Source organism: Saimiri boliviensis, chromosome 14 (genome assembly GCF_048565385.1).
Source record: "Saimiri boliviensis isolate mSaiBol1 chromosome 14, mSaiBol1.pri, whole genome shotgun sequence".
NCBI classification, from domain to species: Eukaryota; Metazoa; Chordata; class Mammalia; order Primates; family Cebidae; genus Saimiri; species Saimiri boliviensis.
Genome location: NC_133462.1, coordinates 48,137,619 through 48,155,868, shown reverse-complemented (window position 1 = coordinate 48,155,868; position 18,250 = coordinate 48,137,619). Strand labels below are relative to the sequence as shown.

At 46.2% G+C, this 18,250-nt stretch overlaps 1 protein-coding gene across 3 annotated transcripts in view; it reads right to left on the bottom strand.

Moving 5' to 3' along the window:
* Positions 1–10,496: 10,496 nt before the first annotated feature.
* Positions 10,497–18,250, bottom strand: part of PIK3C2B (phosphatidylinositol-4-phosphate 3-kinase catalytic subunit type 2 beta) — an 83,653-nt gene continuing 75,899 nt past the window's right edge. For 2 of the 3 annotated variants that reach the window (XM_039466378.2, XM_039466377.2), the window contains exons 30-33: positions 17,167–17,248; positions 16,676–16,782; positions 14,634–14,762; positions 10,498–13,635 (exon numbers count right to left, since the gene is read on the bottom strand). In XM_039466378.2, coding sequence (XP_039322312.2) covers positions 13,447–13,635; positions 14,634–14,762; positions 16,676–16,782; positions 17,167–17,248 — 507 coding nt within the window. In that variant the 3' untranslated portion in view covers positions 10,498–13,446. Of the gene's footprint in view, positions 13,636–14,633; positions 14,763–16,675; positions 16,783–17,166; positions 17,249–18,250 lie in introns of all 3 variants that reach the window. The other variant, XM_039466380.2, reaches the window with a different exon arrangement.

Sequence of the window (18,250 nt, the reverse complement as noted above, 5' to 3'; positions counted from 1 at the left end):
GCCCAGGTTGGTTTCAAACTCTGAGCTCAAGTGATATGCCCTCCTCGGCCTCCTAAAGTGCTGGGGTTATAGGCGTGAGCCACCGCACCCAACATGACAGATATTTCAGGGTTATCCTATTTCTGAGGACTACCTAGACCATCAACCTGAGATCTTGTGTAAAAGTTGGGCAGTGCTGTGTAAATATATGTCTGATGTGGGGCAAACTAAAGTCACAGAGAAGCAGCTCAGTCCCCGGAACTGTTTACTCTTTTATGCTTCCAACCAGGCAGCATGTTGAATTCATATTTATTAATACTTTCTTAGCAACCGGAAACACAGAACACAACACCCAAAAAGAAAACATGGATCACTATCCTTTGGAAAAAAATTGGCTGGTAATTTTAATTGCTGTATTTGATTCTCTCTTGTGGGTTTGGTCTTAGTTCATTTATTTCTGCTACAACTTTTTAATAGATACCCCTGAAGTCAAATATCGATTACAGAGAGGGGTGGCAGCTATGAGCACTAGGGACAGCAGAAAAGTCTTTAGGGACCCAAAAGACCAGCAACGCCTCCTGTCTTACTGGACCTGTTCAAGGAACAATCACTTCTTTCTTTCTTTCTTTCTTTCTTTTTTTTTTTTTTTGTTTGAGACAGAGTCTTGCTCTCTCGCCCAGGCTAAAGTGCAACGGCAGGGTCTCAGCTCACTGCAACCTCCACCTCCAGGGTTCAAGCGATTTTTCTGCCACAGCCTCCCAAGTAGCTGAGACTACAGGCGCGTGCCACCACACCTGGCTAATTTTTGTATTTTTAGTAGAGACAGGGTTTCACTATGTTGGCCAGGCTGGACTCGATCTCCTGACCTCATGATCTGCCCACTTCGGCCTCCCAAAGTGCTGGGATTACAGGCGTGAGCCACAGTGCCTGACCACAACCACTTTCTAGGAAGCCAAGAGGACTCAGTTTGTGTTGTTTACCCTGTATTAGTATCCATGCCTCTGGAAAATCTCACTTCTTGATCCTAAGAACTTCAGAAAAAATGTATTAATAATAGAAGTCAGTTGCATAATAGAGATCCCAGTATGCAAATTCGTTACTGGAAGCCTGTTTCTTGTAAAGCAAGGCTAATAATTCCTCTTTCAATGGCCTGGTAAGAAAACTGTGTTTTCTCAATGCCTAGCCTAGACAGAGTAGGGGTCACAAAGATTAGCTAATATTCTCCTGTGATTCTGCTTTACAGTCTTCAGTTGTTTCCTCATTGCCTGCAGAATAAAGGCTCTCTTCAGCCTGCCCTCCCACTGTGCTCTTCCAGCCTCCTCTTCTGTCACTTGTCTTCATGCATGTTATATTCTAGGAACATCGGGCTTACCTGTACTCCTTGTTTCATGTCTTAACTCGTGCTGTGTCTCAGCCAAGAAAAGCTGCACCTTTCTTCTTATACACCTACTCATCCTTCAAGATCCAACTCAAACGTCAGCTTCTCCTTAAAGCCTTCGTTGACCTTTCCAGCCAGAATTAATAGATCCCTCACAGCACTTACATCATTCTGCTCTATTAAAGCACTTAATACATTGTATTATATATACCTGTAACTATTCTCTCTTGCTGGTCCCTGAACTCCTTGAGGGCTGTATCCAACTGTCTAGCAAAGTGGTTCCCAGAATATACTCTGGGCACCCCTGGAGATCCTGCTTTGAAACCCTTTCAGAGAGTCCTGAAGGCCAAAAATATTTTTATAATAATTCTAAGCTTTTCTTTTCCTTTTCAACTCTTGTTTCCTCATGAATGTACAGTGAAGTCTTCTAGAAGATATGTGGTGTGTGATCTAGCAATAGAATGACTGCAAAAGCAGATAGATATGAGATTCTAGCCATTTTATATTAAGCCAGATATTTAGACATTTGAAAAAAATGTAAGACAGTGCCACTCTTCTCACTAAGCTTTTTAGTTCTGAAAAATAATTGAACATTACCAGCCTGGGCAACATGGCAAAACCCTGTCTCTACAAAATATGCAAAAATTAGCTAGGCATGATGGTGCACGTCTGTGGTCCCAGCTACTCCGGAGGCTGAAATGAGACGATCACTCAAGCCCGGGAGGCAGAGGTTGCAGTGAGCCGAGATTTTGCCACTGAACTCCAGCCTGGGCGGGCAACAGAGTGCGATACTGCCTCAATCAATCAATCAATCAATCAATAACATGTAATGGGTTTATTATTTTTAATTCAATTTTTTTTTAAATTTTGGGCCAGACATGGTGGCTCACACCTGTAATCCCAGCACTTTGGGAGGCTGAGGCAGATGGATCACGAGGTCAAGAGATGGAGACCATCCTGGCCAACATGGTGAAACCCTGTATCTACTAAAAAGACAAAAATTAGCTGGGCCTGGTGGCATGCGCCTGTAGTCCCAGCTATTTGGGAGGCTGAGGCAGGAGAATTGCTTGAACCTGGGAGGCAGAGGTTGCAGTGAGCCAAGATGGTGCCACTGCTCTCCAGCCTGGCAACAAAGTGAGACTCTGTCTCAAAATAAATAAATAAAATAAAATTGTATTGTTATTTATTGTTAGAGACAGGGTCTTATATGTGGCCCAGGCTGGAGTGCAGTGGGTATTCACAGGTGCAATCCCAGAATGCTATGGCCTTGAACTCCTGGGCTCAAGCAGTCCTCCTGCCTCAGCCCCCCAAGTAGCTGGAACTACAGGTACCTACCACCACACCCAGCCTAAATGAACATTTTTCAGTATCTTGGTTTCGAATGACCTCGTGATCCACCTGCCTCGGCCTCCCAAAGTGCTGGGATTGTAGGTGTGAGCCACCACGTCCAGCCAGTTTTGAATTCTTAAATAGGAAATATTGATAGATATAAACCATGTAAAGGCATAAAGTTATTTGGAGTCCTTAGTAATTTTTTTTTTTTTTTTTTTTGAGACAGGGTTTTGCTGTGTTGCCTGAATTAGAGTGCAGTGATGCAATCATGGCTCACTCCGCCCTTGAACTCCCAGGCTCAAGCAATCCTCCCACTTCAGCCTTCCAAATTGCTGGCATCACAGGTGTGTACCACCACACCAGGTTAATTTTTTTCTTTTTATTCTATTATTATTTTTTTGAGATGGAGTCTCTGTGGCCCTTGCTGGAGTCCAGTGGTGCGATCTCAGCTCACTGCAACCACTGCCTCCTAGGTTCAAGCAATTCTCCTGCCTCAGCCTCCCAAGCTGCTGGTATTACAGGCACCCACCACCATGCCTGACTCATTTTTATATTTTTTTAGTAGAGACAGTGAAATATATTTTATATTTCACCACGTGTGCCAGGTTGGGATTTTTTTTTTTTTTTCTTTTTAGTAGAGATGAGGTTTCACTATGTTGCCCAGGCTGGTCTCAAACTCCTGAGCTCAAGCAATTTGCCTATCTCTGCTTCCCAAAGTGCAGGGATTACAGGCATGAGCCACTGCACCTGGCTGGGGCCCTCAATAATTTTTAAGATTATAAACTTTCTCCTGAGACCAGAAAGTTTAAGAATCATTGAGGTAGTATGTTGACTGGCACATAATAGGCAACCAATAAATGTCTGTTGAATGAACAGAAGAGTAATAATACTTTAAAATAATGTCATCTTCCTTAAGAGCAAGCCTCTTGCATTCCACTGTCAACTTTTTCACTGACTGATAGCACATACGCCTGAAAACAATTTCTTAAAACTTTCTTGAATGGGCCTCCCCTTCCCCATGTAGTCATTGGATATATAATTTTTATTCTTCCTTATGTTGGAAGTTGTCCTAGAGAGGGAAAATGCAATCCTAAAGTATTTGGGCTAGGCACGGTGGCTTATGCCTGTAATCCTAGCACTTTGGGAGGCCAAGATGGGCCGACTGCTTGAGCCTAAGAGTTCAAGACCAGCCTGAGCAACATGGCAAAACTTGGCTCTACAAAACATTAACCAGGTGTGGTGGTGTGCACCTGTGTTCCCACTGGGGAGGTTGAAGTGGGGGGATAACTTGAGACCAAGAGGTTGAGGTTTCAGTGAGCTGAGAACATGCCACCACACTCCAGTATGGGCGACAGAGTGAGACCTTGTCTTGAAAGAGAAAGGGAAGGGGAGGAAGGGAGGAAGGGAGGGAGGAAGGGAGGGAGGAAGGGAGGAAGGGAGGGGGGAGGAGAAAGAAGGAAAGAAGAAGGAAGAAGGAAAGGAAGGAAACAAAAGGTAGAGGAGGGAGGGAAGGAGGGAAGGGAGGGAAGGGAGGGAAGGGAGGGAAGGGAAGGGAAGGGAGGGAAGGAGGAAGGAGGGAAGGAGGAAGGAGGGAAGGGAGGGAAGGGAAGGGAGGGAAGGAGGAAGGAGGGAAGGGAGGGAAGGGAAGGGAAGGGAAAAGAAAGAAAGAAGCTGAGCAACAGTCTACAAGTTTATGAAAAAAAAAAAGTTTTTAAAATTAAAATGTTTGAGAGCTACCTCTGAAAATGTGACTTTGCCTTGTTTCCTCTCAGCTGGAAAAGTGTGACTCAGCCTTCCCACGCCTGCTAGAGGGCAGAGGGAGGCCAGCTCTGTACACAGAGATAACATGTTGCCAAGGCCACATGCAAGCTGGTGAAGACAAAAAGTTCTTCAGTTGTCAAGCTAACTGGCACTTTGGCTGGAGAAAATTAGACCCTCAGTTAATTCTGTTTATTTTAAAAGACTTTGCCAGGCCTGAAGTAAAAGGGTATATGGCTCTTGATTTTTCAGAGTTGCCACCAGCTCCGGTATCTGATATCCCATGATCCCTGCACTGTGGCTGCTGCCTCCTACCAGTCCGCACTGCCCTGATATCCCTATTTAGCTGCCAGTCAGCCCCTCAGAGACCACAAACCGTTGCTCTTCCCACTTTCTGTGATCCATCACACTATTCATTTCCCTCCTTACGCATCATGAATTTCCATGAACCAGTATTAAAACTTCCCTCTTGCCGGGCGCGGTGGCTCAAGCCTGTAATCCCAGCACTTTGGGAGGCTGAGGCGGGTGGATCACGAGGTCAAGAGATCGAGACCATCCTGGTCAACATGGTGAAACCCCGTCTCTACTAAAAATACTTAAAAAAATTAGCTGGGCATGGTGGCGTGTGCCTGTAATCCCAGCTACTCAGGAGGCTGAGGCAGGAGAATTGCCTGAACCCAGGAGGCGGAGGTTGCGGTGAGCCGAGATCGCGCCATTGCACTCCAGCCTGGGCAACAAGAGCGAAACTCCGTCTCAAAAAAAAAAAAAAAAAAAAAAAAACTTCCCTTTTGCCCTCTACTCCCTGGCAAAATTCCAACCCTAGTTAAGCCCAGCTACTCACTGATTCTGTGCCTGTACCCTTGCAGCTAACCATTGCTCAAGAAGATCACTCAGGTGTGCTGAGTGACTCATTTCGTACTTGTGATCACAATCTCCTCAAAACCAGGCACTCCCACCACAGTTCCCTAGAAGCTTTGCTTCTCCTATACTCTGAGACTCTCACAATACATTTTTTTCTTCAAATTTCTAGCATTTCCCGTAAATACACATTCTCAGTTTATGATCACATTCATACTTCAAGAAAAAAACAGATACAACTGGACAGAAATCACCTCATCTTTCCCTGACCAAATCCGCTGGCACCTGGACCCACATAATCTACCTTCAATCCCACTATAACCCAAGAGGCCTCCTAGATCCGATTGTATCCCCTTTTATTTATTTATTTATTTTTTTGAGACAGAGTCTCACTCTGTCACCAGGGTGGAGTGTAGTGGCATGATCTTGGCTCACTGCAACCTCCACCTCCCAGGTTCAAACAATTCTCCTGCCTCAGTCTCTGGAATAGCTGGGACTACAGGCGTGCTCACCATCACACCTATTTAATTTTTGTATTTTTAGTAGAGACGGGGTTTCACCATGTTGGCCAGGATGGTCTCAATCTCTTGACCTCGTGATCCACCCACTTTGACCTCCCAAAATGTTGGGATTACAGGCATGAACTAACATGCCTGGCCACCTACCCCACCGTTTTTACTCAAGAAATTCTTTTTTTTTTTTTTTTTTTTTTTTGAGACGGAGTTTCACTCTTGTTACCCAGGCTGGAGTGCAATGGTGCGATCTCGGCTCACCGCAACCTCTGCCTCCTGGGTCAAGCAATTCTCCTGCCTCAGCCTCCTGAGTAGCTGGGATTACAGGCACACGCCACCATGCCCAGCTAATTTTTGTATTTTTAGTAGAGACGGGGTTTCACCATGTCGACCAGGATGGTCTCGAACTCTCGACCTCGTGATCCACCCGCCTCGGCCTCCCAAAATGCTGGGATTACAGGCTTGAGCCACTGCGCCCGGCTTTTACTCAAGAAATTCTGACCTCTCTTATCCCTTCTTCCTAGTAGCATACACATTTCTCTCACTAATATTCACATTAACATAATTTAATATCACCTATATTAAAAACAAAAAGATCACCCAGCATGGTGGTTTATGCCTGTAATCCTAACACTTTGGGGAGCCAAGGCAGGGGGCTTAAACCAAGGCTTGAGCCCCAGGGTTCGAGACCAGCCTGGACAACATAGCAAGACCTAGTTTCTACAAAAATTTTAAAAATTAGCCAGGCATGGTGGCGCATGCCTGCAATCCCAGCTACTCAGGAAGTTGAGGTGGGAGGATTGCTTGAGCCAACAAGGTCAAGGCTGCAGTGAGCCAAGAACATAACCAGCACACTGCAGCGTGGGTAACAGAGCGAGACTGTCTCAAAAAAGTAAATAAATAATAATAAACCTTCCCTAGATAGACGCCCTTCCAAGCTTCTCCACCACCAGAGCGAAACCTCTTGAGAGTTTGTCAGTGCTTATGGTCTCCACTTTCTCTTCACCTATACTCTTCCCCAGCCTACTCCAATGTCGCTTTCACTCCCACCACTCATGCAGACAGCTCTTATTAAAGTCACCAAGAACATTTTGCTGTATTCACTCCTCTTGACTGTTAGGGGCCTGTGAATGTGATCTTATTTGGAAATAGGTTATTTGCAGATGATCAACTTAAGATGAGGTCATTATGGTGGGCTCTAATCCAAGATGACAGCATCCTTATAAAAAGAGATTTGGACACAGACACATGCGTGCACACAGAGAGAATGCCACGTTCATGTGAAGGCAGAGATTGGGCTGATGCATATATAAGCCAAGGAACGCTAGATTGCCAGCAAACCTCCAGAAGCTGGGAGAGAAACATGGAACAGACTTTCTCTCACAGCCCTCACAAGGAATCGACCTTGCTGACACCTTGATTTTGGACTTCTGACCTCTAGAAATACATTTCTGTTTAAGCCTCTCAGTTTGTGATACTTTGTTAAAACATTTCTGTTTAAGCCTCTCAGTTTATGGTACTTTGTTAAAACATTTGTTTAAGCCTCTCAGTTTATGATACTTTGTTAATACATTTCTGTTTAAGCCTCTCAGTTTGTGATACTTTGTTACAGCAGCCCCAGGAAACCGATCATACTTCTTTAGGTTTCTGGGACACCATTGATCTGCTCCTCCTCCACCTCTACATGTTGGCCTCAGTCCACCCACATACCTCTCTAACCTGGGTGATCTCATCTAGTTCTATAGACTAAAAACACCACCTGAATGCTGACGACTTCCATATCTAAACTTCCAGACTGACTTGCCCCGGGCTTCAGATTCCATTCTACTACTTCTCCACTTGGATTTCTGTCACACTTCTCAAATTTACCACAATCAAAAGTCTTGATTCAGCTCTACTGAGCCTACCTCCCCCCTCCCAGTAATTCCTCTGCCTACATTCTGAGGCTCTAAACTGAGGCATCATCCTCAATTCCCTTTTCCCTCAATTCCATATGCAGTCCATCAGCAAGTCCTATCAGCTCTACCTTCAAAATACATCCAGAATTTCACCACTTTCCACCATCCCCAAGCCACCATCATTTCCCTCCCGGACTATAATAGCCTTCTCTTCTGCTTTCATTCTTGCTGCAAACAGCAGCCAGAAGGATGTCTTAATGCATAAATTAGGCATTGCCATTCCCATTTATTTATTTATTTATTTATTTATTTATTTATTTATTTATTTAGAGATGGAGTCTTTGTTGCCCAGGCTAGAGTGCAGTGCTGCAATCTCAGCTTACCGCCATCTCCACCTCCTGGGTTCAAGCTATTCTCCTGCCTCAGCTTCCTGAGTAGCTGGGATTACAGGCATTACCACCACGCCCAGCTAATTTTTGTATTTTTAGTGAAGACGGGGGTTTCACCATGTTGGCAAGGCTGGTCTTGAACTCCTGACCTCAAGTGATCCTCCCACCTCGGCCTCCCAAAGTACTGTGATTACAGCTGTAAGCCACCGTGCCTGACCCCTGCAGTTCCCTTTCTGAAAACCCCATCACTCTAAGAATAAAGTCTGGAGCTCTGATTGACTTGAATACTCAGATCAGATAAAATCATCTCTGAAGCCCACTCTGCCTGCCCCATCCCTCTGCATGCAGCCTTATCCATATCATACTTCCATGTATTCTTTCTTTCCATGCCTGCCTCCCTCGAAAGACTGAGTTCCTTGAAGATAGGATCCACACCTTTGTTAGCCGAGTAGCCCCAGTACCTGATTCCTTGCCTCACCCAGAGTAAGCCACTAGTGTTGCTTGCTGAATTGATCACTTTAGACAAGTCCCAGCCACCAGAAAATTCTCTCCCAACTTAAAATGCTGCCTCATTTATTCAACTTTCAAATCCAGGCTAATCTGTTCCCCAAATCGTGGCAAGCTGGGCTACCTAATTTTTGTCACCTCTCTTTGAACTCAGAAATCTGGGTCCCCTGGGCTTCTTTTGTTTCTTTTCTCCCTGGGCAAACGCTCTCCCTCATTCCCTGCCTTTCTCACTCTCACCCCCTCAGGAGGGTTCAGATTTCTACCCCATTTGGCCAAGACACTTCCTTCACTAAGACTCTTGGCAGATTCAAGTACTAACCTTTTTTTTCTTTTTCGAAGACAGAGTCTTGTTCTTGTTGCCCAGGCTGGAGTGCAATGGCGCGATCTTGGCTCACTGCAACCTCCGCCTCCTGGGTTTAAGCAATTCTCCTGCCTCAGCCTCCCGAATAGCTGGGAGTACAGGCGCCTGCCACCACGCCCACCAATTTTGTATATTTAGTAGAGATGGGGTTTCACTATGTTGGCCAGGCTAGTCTCGAACTCCTGACCTCAGGACATCCACCTGCCTCGGTCTCCCAAAGTGCTGGATTACAGGCGTGAGCCACCATGCCCGACCTCAAGTACTAACCTTTAAAAAGTCCACAGAGACTTGTCCAGAACTGCAGTGACACCTCAAGACCACTTATAAAGCAGATAATACTTCCTGCTGTTTACTATTGAAAAATCCCCTAGAAGCCCCCACATAATTCCCCAGTATGAAATGACTCCCCACTGGAGAGTTTTGAAAACTTCTGGGTTCAATGCTTGAACAAAGGTCACATCACTTCCATCTGCACTTGGGGGTGTCACTTTCAGGCTACACTTACGCTGTGGTGGCTTGATAGTTGTGAGGCATCTCGAGTTTCCGTTTTTTCTCCTATAAAATGGAGTTGGTTAAATATCACTAGGTAGTATGCTTCCTAAATGCAGAGAACTGTCTTAATTTACCGTGGTAAGCCCCAATCCAGTACCTAGTACAGGGCCCAGGATGCATCCACCGCAATGTATTTTGTATGAGTGGAGGCATGTCACTAGGTAGTACTGGTAAGAACTGTGAATGTTTGCAGACAGAATTCATTAATGAGCCATACTTACTGTCCAGGGCAGTTGTCACGGGAAATGATGTCATGTATAAAAAGCACCCGAAATGTCAATTAGACCAATTTAAGGGACTGTATTAAACATCGCCTGGGAGGGGTTGCAGAAGGTTTGGAATGCAACAAACCTGGGTTCAAATTCCAACTCCAAGACTTATTGGCTGTGTGCCCTTAGGCAAGTTACTTTATCCCTCTGAGCTTCAATTTCTTCATCTGTAAAATGGGTAATGACACCTACCTAATCAAGTTGTTGTGAGGATGGATTTAGCAGACAGATGTAAAATGCTAAGTACAGCGCACTAATACATATAAAAGTTACTGTTTGGTGGCATAAAAAACCACTATTATTTACTGGGTGTGTTGGCTTACGCCTGTAATCCCAGCATTTTGGGAGGATGAGGCAGGTGGACCACGAAGTCAGGAGTTGGAGACCAGCCTGGCCAACATGGCAAAACCCCATCTCTACTAACAATACAAAAATTAGCTGAGTGTGGTGGTGGGCGCCTGCACTCCCAGCTACTCAGGAGGCTGAGGCAGGAGAATCGCTTGCACACAGGAGGCAGAGGTTGTAGTGAGCTGAGATCGTGCTATTGCACTCCAGTCTGGGCAACAAGAGCAAGACTCTGTCTCAAAAACAAACAAACAAACAAACAAACAAACAAAACACAATTATTTTCATCTCATACATCAGATGTTTCAATCTAAACATTTAAACATCAATCAGTGTTCAGAATGATAGTTTCAGCTGGGTGCAGTGGCTCACACCTGTAATCCCAACACTGGGAGGACAAGGTGTGAGTGTTACTTGGACTCAGGAGTTCAAGACCAGCCTGAGCAATGTAGCAAGACCTTGTCTCTACTAAAAATTATTTTTAGCCGGGCGTGGTGGCTCAAGCCTGTAATCCCAGCACTTTGGGAGGCCGAGGCGGGTGGATCACGAGGTCGAGAGATTGAGACCATCCTGGTCAACATGGTGAAACCCCGTCTCTACTAAAAATACAAAAAATTATCTGGGCATGGTAGCGCGTGCCTGTAATCCCAGCTACTCAGGAGGCTGAGGCAGGAGAATTGCCTGAACCCAGGAGGCGGAGGTTGCGGTGAGCCGAGATCGCGCCATTGCACTCCAGCCTGGGTAACAAGAGCGAAACTCCATCTCCAAAAAAAAAAAAAATTATTTTTAAAAATTATGGGAGGCTGAGGCGGGTGGGTCACTTGAGCGCTGGAGTTTCAGACCAGCCTGGGAAACATGGCGAAACCCTGTCTATACAAAGAATTTTAAAAAATTAGCCAGGCATGGTGGTATGCACCTGTGGTCCCAGCTACTGGGAAGGATGAGGTGGGAGGACGCATTGAGGATGCATTGAGCCCGGGAGGAGGAGGTTGCAGTGAGCCGAGATCTCACCACCGTACTCCAGCCTGGGTGACTGAGCAAGACCCTGTCAAAAAAATTAAAATTACAGTTTCATTTTTTTCTCAAATGGCATTTATTAGAAAATACAATTCCCAAGAAAGGAGATACAAGGGATTCTGGGAAGTGGGAAGTAAACAGTACACAGATCTCTTTAAATCAGGAGCATACAGGGTCATAATAAAATGAGCTACAGGCACAAAGCCAGTAACACATTTATGGTCCATTCATCTGGAAAAGTTTCACCACCTGCTCTCCACTCCCCTTCCCCCTCCCGGAAGCAGCCAGCTTTATTCTCGGCATTTTAATTTTAGAGAAAAGTTAAACTTCCATGCTGCCCTGTGGCTTCAGTCAATGGAGCTTCTTTCTCCCATTATGGAATGAGTCAGCAGAACAGGGAGTTTCTGATCCTTTGAATTAGGGAGGGACAGTTTACAGAACAAGAACCTCCTCATTTCACTCTTTTCCCAATCACGGGAAACATCCAGCCAACTCTGGTTTTAAAAGTTAATATCAAATTCAAAGTCCCTCCCTCTTTTTGGCAAGGAAGACAACCCTTTGGAGTGAAACACAAAAGAGTAATCATAAAATCCATCTGGTAGGGAATAAAGAATATGAAGAGAGCCGGGCGCCATGGCTCAAGCCTGTAATCCCAGCACTTTGGGAGGCCGAGGCGGGTGGATCACAAGGTCGAGAGATCGAGACCAACCTGGTCAACACGGTGAAACCCCGTCTCTACTAAAAATACAAAAAATTAGCTGGGCATGGTGGCACGTGCCTGTAATCCCAGCTACTCAGGAGGCTGAGGCAGGACAATTGCCTGAACCCAGGAGGCGGAGGTTGCAGTGAGCCGAGATCGCGCCATTGCACTCCAGCCTGGGTAACAAGAGCGAAACTCCATCTCAAAAAAAAAAAAAAAAAAAAAAGAATATGAAGAGATAAGAGACTCTGTCTCTCCCTTCGGGCTCCTGAGCTTAGCTCCAGGGGAATAATCATCACTCCAATCCAGCCTCCTACAGACCAAAGAAAATCATGGGGGAAAAAAAAAAAAAAAAAAAAAAAAAAAACAGTTTTGATGGAATCCCCCACCCCACCCCATGCCCCTTTCCTTCAGATAGGGCATTCCTTTGGCTCCAGACTAAATAGGTTTATGGCCCCACAGAATGAGGAAAAGTCTTATAAAAGGGTGACAGAAATGGAGCTCCAGAGGGAAGCAGCAGAGCAGAAGGAAGTGGGCAGTGATGGATGGGGAATGCTTTCCAGAGGCCACCGAGCGAGCAGTCACAGCGGCATCCGCAGCCCAGGGAGCTCTTCCCAGGGCCAAGATGCTCTTGAGTGAAACTACATCTAAGGACTCAGGCAGTATTTTGTCCCACCAGAGAGAAATGAAGGGAGAGACCTATGGGGGAGCACCCCCAGCATTTTCATAGAGACCAGCAGACCCCCAGAAGGGCCAGGAGAATGGAGGAGCAAGGGGGAGAAGATGGTATTCAGGGCAAGTCCTAATAAAGTACGGAAGGTAAGAGGAAAAGTCCCCCCAAAAGAGCATGGGTCCCTGAATATGGGTCCTTGGCGGAACCCCAATACGGAAGGCCCTTCCTTACACGTGTAGGTATCACAGTGCTCTCCTTTGGAGGCAAAATCAGAAAGGCCCAGTGGCAGAGGCCTCAGTCCAGCACAGGCAGCCCTCCCTACCCTCCCCAACCTGCCCTTAGAGAGGGAGAGCTCTGACCGAGGACCCACTGGGCCCCTCCCCAAATCGTTCCTATAGCTAGAAAACAAAACACCACCAAAAATCTAGGGAAAAGTCCAATAAGAACCTTATCATACAAAAAGTCCAAACAGTCTTCCTCTCTTGCCTTCTGAGGCATAGATATGTCCCTTCTCGCAAGGCTTCCTGTCCCAGTTAGGACAACATCACTATTTCATTTTTTAAAAATAAAGATATCCACCCACCCGCCCCTGAAATGCTACTTCATACAGCCCACCCCACATACTCCCCAAACCAGGCATTGCTCCCTTGACACAAGGTAAACTTAAAACTTTGCTGCAACCTCACAGCCTCCCAAGGGGCTGCTCATCACAACCAACCCACGTTCAGTCTGCAGACGAAGAGACAGCAGAGAGCGTCTTACTCTCCCTGACTCCTACCACGGGGGCCAGAATCACCTGGACCAAGCCAGAGGCCCACCCAGGGCCCCTGCCCTTCACAAGGAAGAGTCTCGCAGGAGAGAGTCCTCTCTCCCAGCTCCCGCCACCAGCCTAGGATCTGGGCGGTAGCTCTGCTGGGCTCACAAGGTGCCATGACTTCGAGATCCCAGTGCGAACCAGCCAGTCTTCTCCTGAGCCAGGTCCAGCTCTCGTAGGCGGATGTGTACCTCACCGAGAAGGACGTTCTCCCAGAATCCCTGCTCACTCAGCACGCTCAGCTGGAGCTCCCGCTGCTGCAGGTCTCCCTTGGGAATCCCATCATACACCAACTGCAGAGAGATGCGAGAGGGAAGGGTGAGAGAAGGAACAGGAAGAATCCAGAGAGAATCTGAGAGAGAGAGATGTTAAAGTCTATGGGGCTTGATCCAACTGAGGCTAACACCAACCCTGCAGAGTCCCCAGAATACAGAAGGTACACAGACTCCAAGAGAAGCATTAATGAACTCTGCTTTTTGCTCAGAGTTCAAGCAGGTGAGGACTTTGTACTGGGGCCGCTGCTCATTTTCAGCATAGGACCAGCAGGCTCATCCTTCCCACAGGATAGGGCCAGATGCCAGTCATGAAATCCCAGCCCAAAAGGGCTGGCAAATTTTTTTTGAGACACAGTTTCACTCGTTGCCTAGGCTGGAGTCCAATGGCATGATCTCGGCTCACCACAACCTCCACCTCTCAGGTTCAAGCAATCCTCCTGCCTCAGCCTCCTGAGTAGCTGGGATTACAGGCATGCACCATCATGCCCAGCTAATTTTGTACTTTTAGTAGAGATGGGGTTTCTCCATGTTGGCCAGGCTGGTCTCAAACTCCTTACCTCAGGTGATCCGCCCTCCTCAGCCTCCCAAAGTGCTGGGATTACAGGTGTGAGCCACCATGCCTGGCCTGGCAAACTTTTTATATAAAGGGACAAATAGTAAATATTTTTAGGCTTTAAAAGCCATATATTGGCCAGGCGTGGTGGCTCGCGCCTGTAATCCAAGCACTTTGGAGGCCAAGGCGGGCGGATCACCTGAGGTCGGGAGTTCAAGACCAGCCTGACCAACATAATGAAACTCCGTCTTTTAAAATAACTAAATAAAAGCCATATATTCTATGTTACAGCTACTCAACCCTGCCATCGCAACATGAAAGCAGCCACAGACAACACCTAAATTAGCAAGTACAGCCATGTTCTTAATACTATGTCTTAATACGTTCTTTAATATGACTTTATCTAGGAGAACAGGTGTAGGCTGCCAACCCCTGCCCCCCCGCCACTGTTTTCCCCACCCACCATCTCATTGTAGGTAGGGTTGCAGGTTTTCCGGGCCACTTTGGTTTTCCTCTTAGTGGTTTTTTGAGGGTCAGGAAGGAGGTAAATTTTCACATAGGGGTCAGGGTCATTTCCATCCTGGAGCAGCTGCTACAATAGAATGAAAACCAAAAGATATTAAGATTCTTAACATCTGTCTCTTCATCACCATGCCTGTGATCATACTCTGATCCAGACTCTCATCTCCCATCTGGCGTCTTGCAATGCACACTGAATTTATTTTGTCTCCTTCCAAGCTCACTCCATTCTGATAAAAATATCTACCGTGATAACGTTGTGTCCTATGAAAACACCAATCAGACTCCTATGATAACAAGTCTATACTTTTTATCCAAACACTCAGAACATCCTATAAAGTGCTCTGAGTGAACCACCATGTTCCCAGGTGTCTTCCTGCCATACCCACTGTCCTTGTCTATTTTGTCATTTGATCCACTTAACCCCTAAGAGGTAGAGGTATGAGTCAGAGATTCAGTTGCTCACTCAAGAGCAGCCAACTAGTGATTCACCCAGCCTGATCCTTTTAAAATCTAAGTCAGATCATGTCACGCCTCTGCACAAACCCATGTCATCCAGGGAAAAAGCCAGGGTTCTTACTATCGGGGTGAGGTGCTGGCCTGTCATACCCTCTCCAACCCCATCATCCACTCCTCTCCACTTTGCTCCATCGGCTTCAGCCACTGGTCCTTGCTGTTTCTGATGCACCCCTGGAAGGCTCCCAACTCTGGCTGTCAGATCTAACTGCTCCCTCTGCCTGGGACAGTCTGCCCTCAGATGCATAAACACGGCTCCCTCCCTCACCTTCTTCATTTTGGTAAGACACTTCCTCAACAATGAGGCCTTCCCTGACTACTCTGTACAAATTCCACTTTCTTTATTTCATCCTAGCATTCCTTCTCTGTTTTACTTCTTGTCATAACTCTTACTACCACCTTCTATGCCATATATTTTACTTACCTGCCTGTATGCCCTTTCCAACTAGAGTGTAAGTCTCCTGAGGGCAGGGATTTTGTTTAGTTCCTCCCCCCCATACCCAGAGCTAATGTATCAGTGCCTGGCATATAGCAGGCACTAGAACATTTACTGAATGAAGAACAAATGGATGAATGTTCAAGCTCCTCCTGCCATATCCCACTACCCCAACCTACACAAAATGCCTAACATGGAATGCAACACAATGCAAGTATTCGATAAAAGCTCCCTTCCTGGCTGAGTGCAGTGGCTTACACCTGTAATCCCAGCACTTTGGGAGGCTGAGGTGGGTGGATCACCTGAGGTCAGGCATTTGAGATCAGCCTAGCCAATATGGTGAAACCCAGTCTCTAATTTTAAAAATACAAAAATTAGCCAAGCATGGTGGCACACACTTGTAGTCCCAGCTACTCAGAAGGCTGAGGCAGGAAAATCGCATTAACCCAGGAGGCGGGGGTTGCAGTAAGCCGAGAATGCCACCACTGCATTCCAGCCTGGGCGATAGAGCAAAACTCCACCTAAAAAAAAAAAAAATTCCCTTCCTCTTCTAGTCACAAAGCTCTTAGAACTCATACCAAAAATTTAGTAATTATATACTGCCTTGATCATGTTCAAAGGATGTCACGTGGCTGCTGAATCATTATAACCAGGTCATGAGCCCCTCGGACCTCTCCCTTATGAAAATTACTATAATCATCATTATTACAATAAAACTAGGCATGGTGTTAAGTATTCCACAAACATTATCCCATTTAATCCCCATAATGACTCTATGAGGTAGGTGCTAACATTTTCCTCATTCCGATGAGGCTCAGAATGATTAGGTTACTTGTCAAAGACCACAGCTACGAGAAGCTGTATCTTGTATTGCCTGGTCATACCATAGGCTTGCTATGGTAATAGGCCCATCGTGGATGTTCAGTAAACTGTGGTGGTTACTCTTATGACATGGGGCAGAGAAGGTCTACCCAGACAAGTAGCTCAAGAAAAATTAAAAAAAAAAAAAAAATCAGGGCTGTGCATGTACTCACCAAGCCCCGAATATGCATCACCATGATGAAGAGCTTATTGTTTTTGTAGGAGATGGACAGCTTCACCTCCCCTCCCACCTTTCCGACGGGCCGGGCCCATGTGCCATCTGTAGGGACAAAGGAAACCAAGAAGGGTGGAGAGGCCACATGAGTGTTTCTGTTTTCTTTCTGAACCCCCTCACCCCAGCCTCTCCACGACAGGTTCCTGATACTCATGCGGCATCGACACAGGTGTAGTCTGAATGTGATTAGAGTTAACTGGGTGGGGATGGGTCTGAGGATATCATCAACTGAATATTCACCCTGTGGGGAACCCAGGTAAGGAGCTATGGACCCCACAGCCTGAGTGGGAAACCAGATTCCCTGGAGAGTAAGAAAAGGAACAGGAGGCCAGTCAAGGAGAGAGAACTGAGAAGAGGTGGGAGCAGGAGCGGTTACCCCTGGGGCAGTTCAGAGGAGTTGGCAGGAAGGTCTCAAAGAAGGTACTGTACCTGAGGACTTAGGAGCTGGGCTGGTGCCCATAGCCTTCTCATCCCGGGGCAGCAGGTGGAAGAAGGTGTACACCAAATCACACTGAACAGAACAGAAACAGGGCCATTCTTCAGTAAGACAATGGCCCAATACAAAAAGGAAGGGAACTGTTCCAGGTTAAAAAAGACTTAGGAAATATACCAACCAACAACATGCAGTTCTTACGTGGATTACGGCTCCAACAAGCGAATGGGAAAAGGAATTTGGGAGATGATAGGGAAATTCTGAATATGAACTATGTACTGGATAACACTGTAGTTAGATTAAAAATAAGGCCTTATTATTTAGAAATGCATAGTGAGTATTTAGGGGGTACAGTATTATGATGTCTGTAATTTACTTTTTTTTTTTTTTTTTTTTTGAGGCGGAGTCTTGCTCTGACACCCAGGCTGGAGTGCAATGATGCAATCTCAGCTCACTGCAACCTCTGCCTCCTGGGTTCAAACGATTCTCCTGCTTTAGCTTCCTGAATAGCTGGGATTACAGGCGTGTGCTACCAAGCTCAGCTAATATTTGTATTTTTAGTAGAGGCAGGGTTTCTCCACGTTGGCCAGACTGGTCTTGAATTCCTGACCTCAGGTGATCAACCTGCCTTGGCCTCCCAAAGTGCTAAGATTACAGGCATGAGCCACTGCATCTGGCCTGCGACTTATTTTTATATCATGAAAAAATAGATAAAGCAAATATAGCAGAATGTTAACTGTTTAGGTGATGAATACATAGGTGCTAATTGTATTGTTTCTCTACTTTTTTGCATGTTTAAAAGTTCTCATACTAAAAAGCATAGAAAGAAAAACACAGGCCGAGGGCAGTGGCTCATGCCTGTAATCCCAGCACTTTGGGAGGCTGAGGCCAGAGGATCACTTGAGCTCAGGAGTCTGAGACCAGCCTGGTGACATAGGGAGACCCTGTCTCTACAAAACATATAAAAATTAGCTGGATGTGGTGGCCCATTCCTATAGTCCCAGCTACTCAGGAGGCTGAGGTGGGAGGATCACTTGAGCTTGGGAGGTTGAGGCTGCAGTGAGCTGTGATTGTGCCACT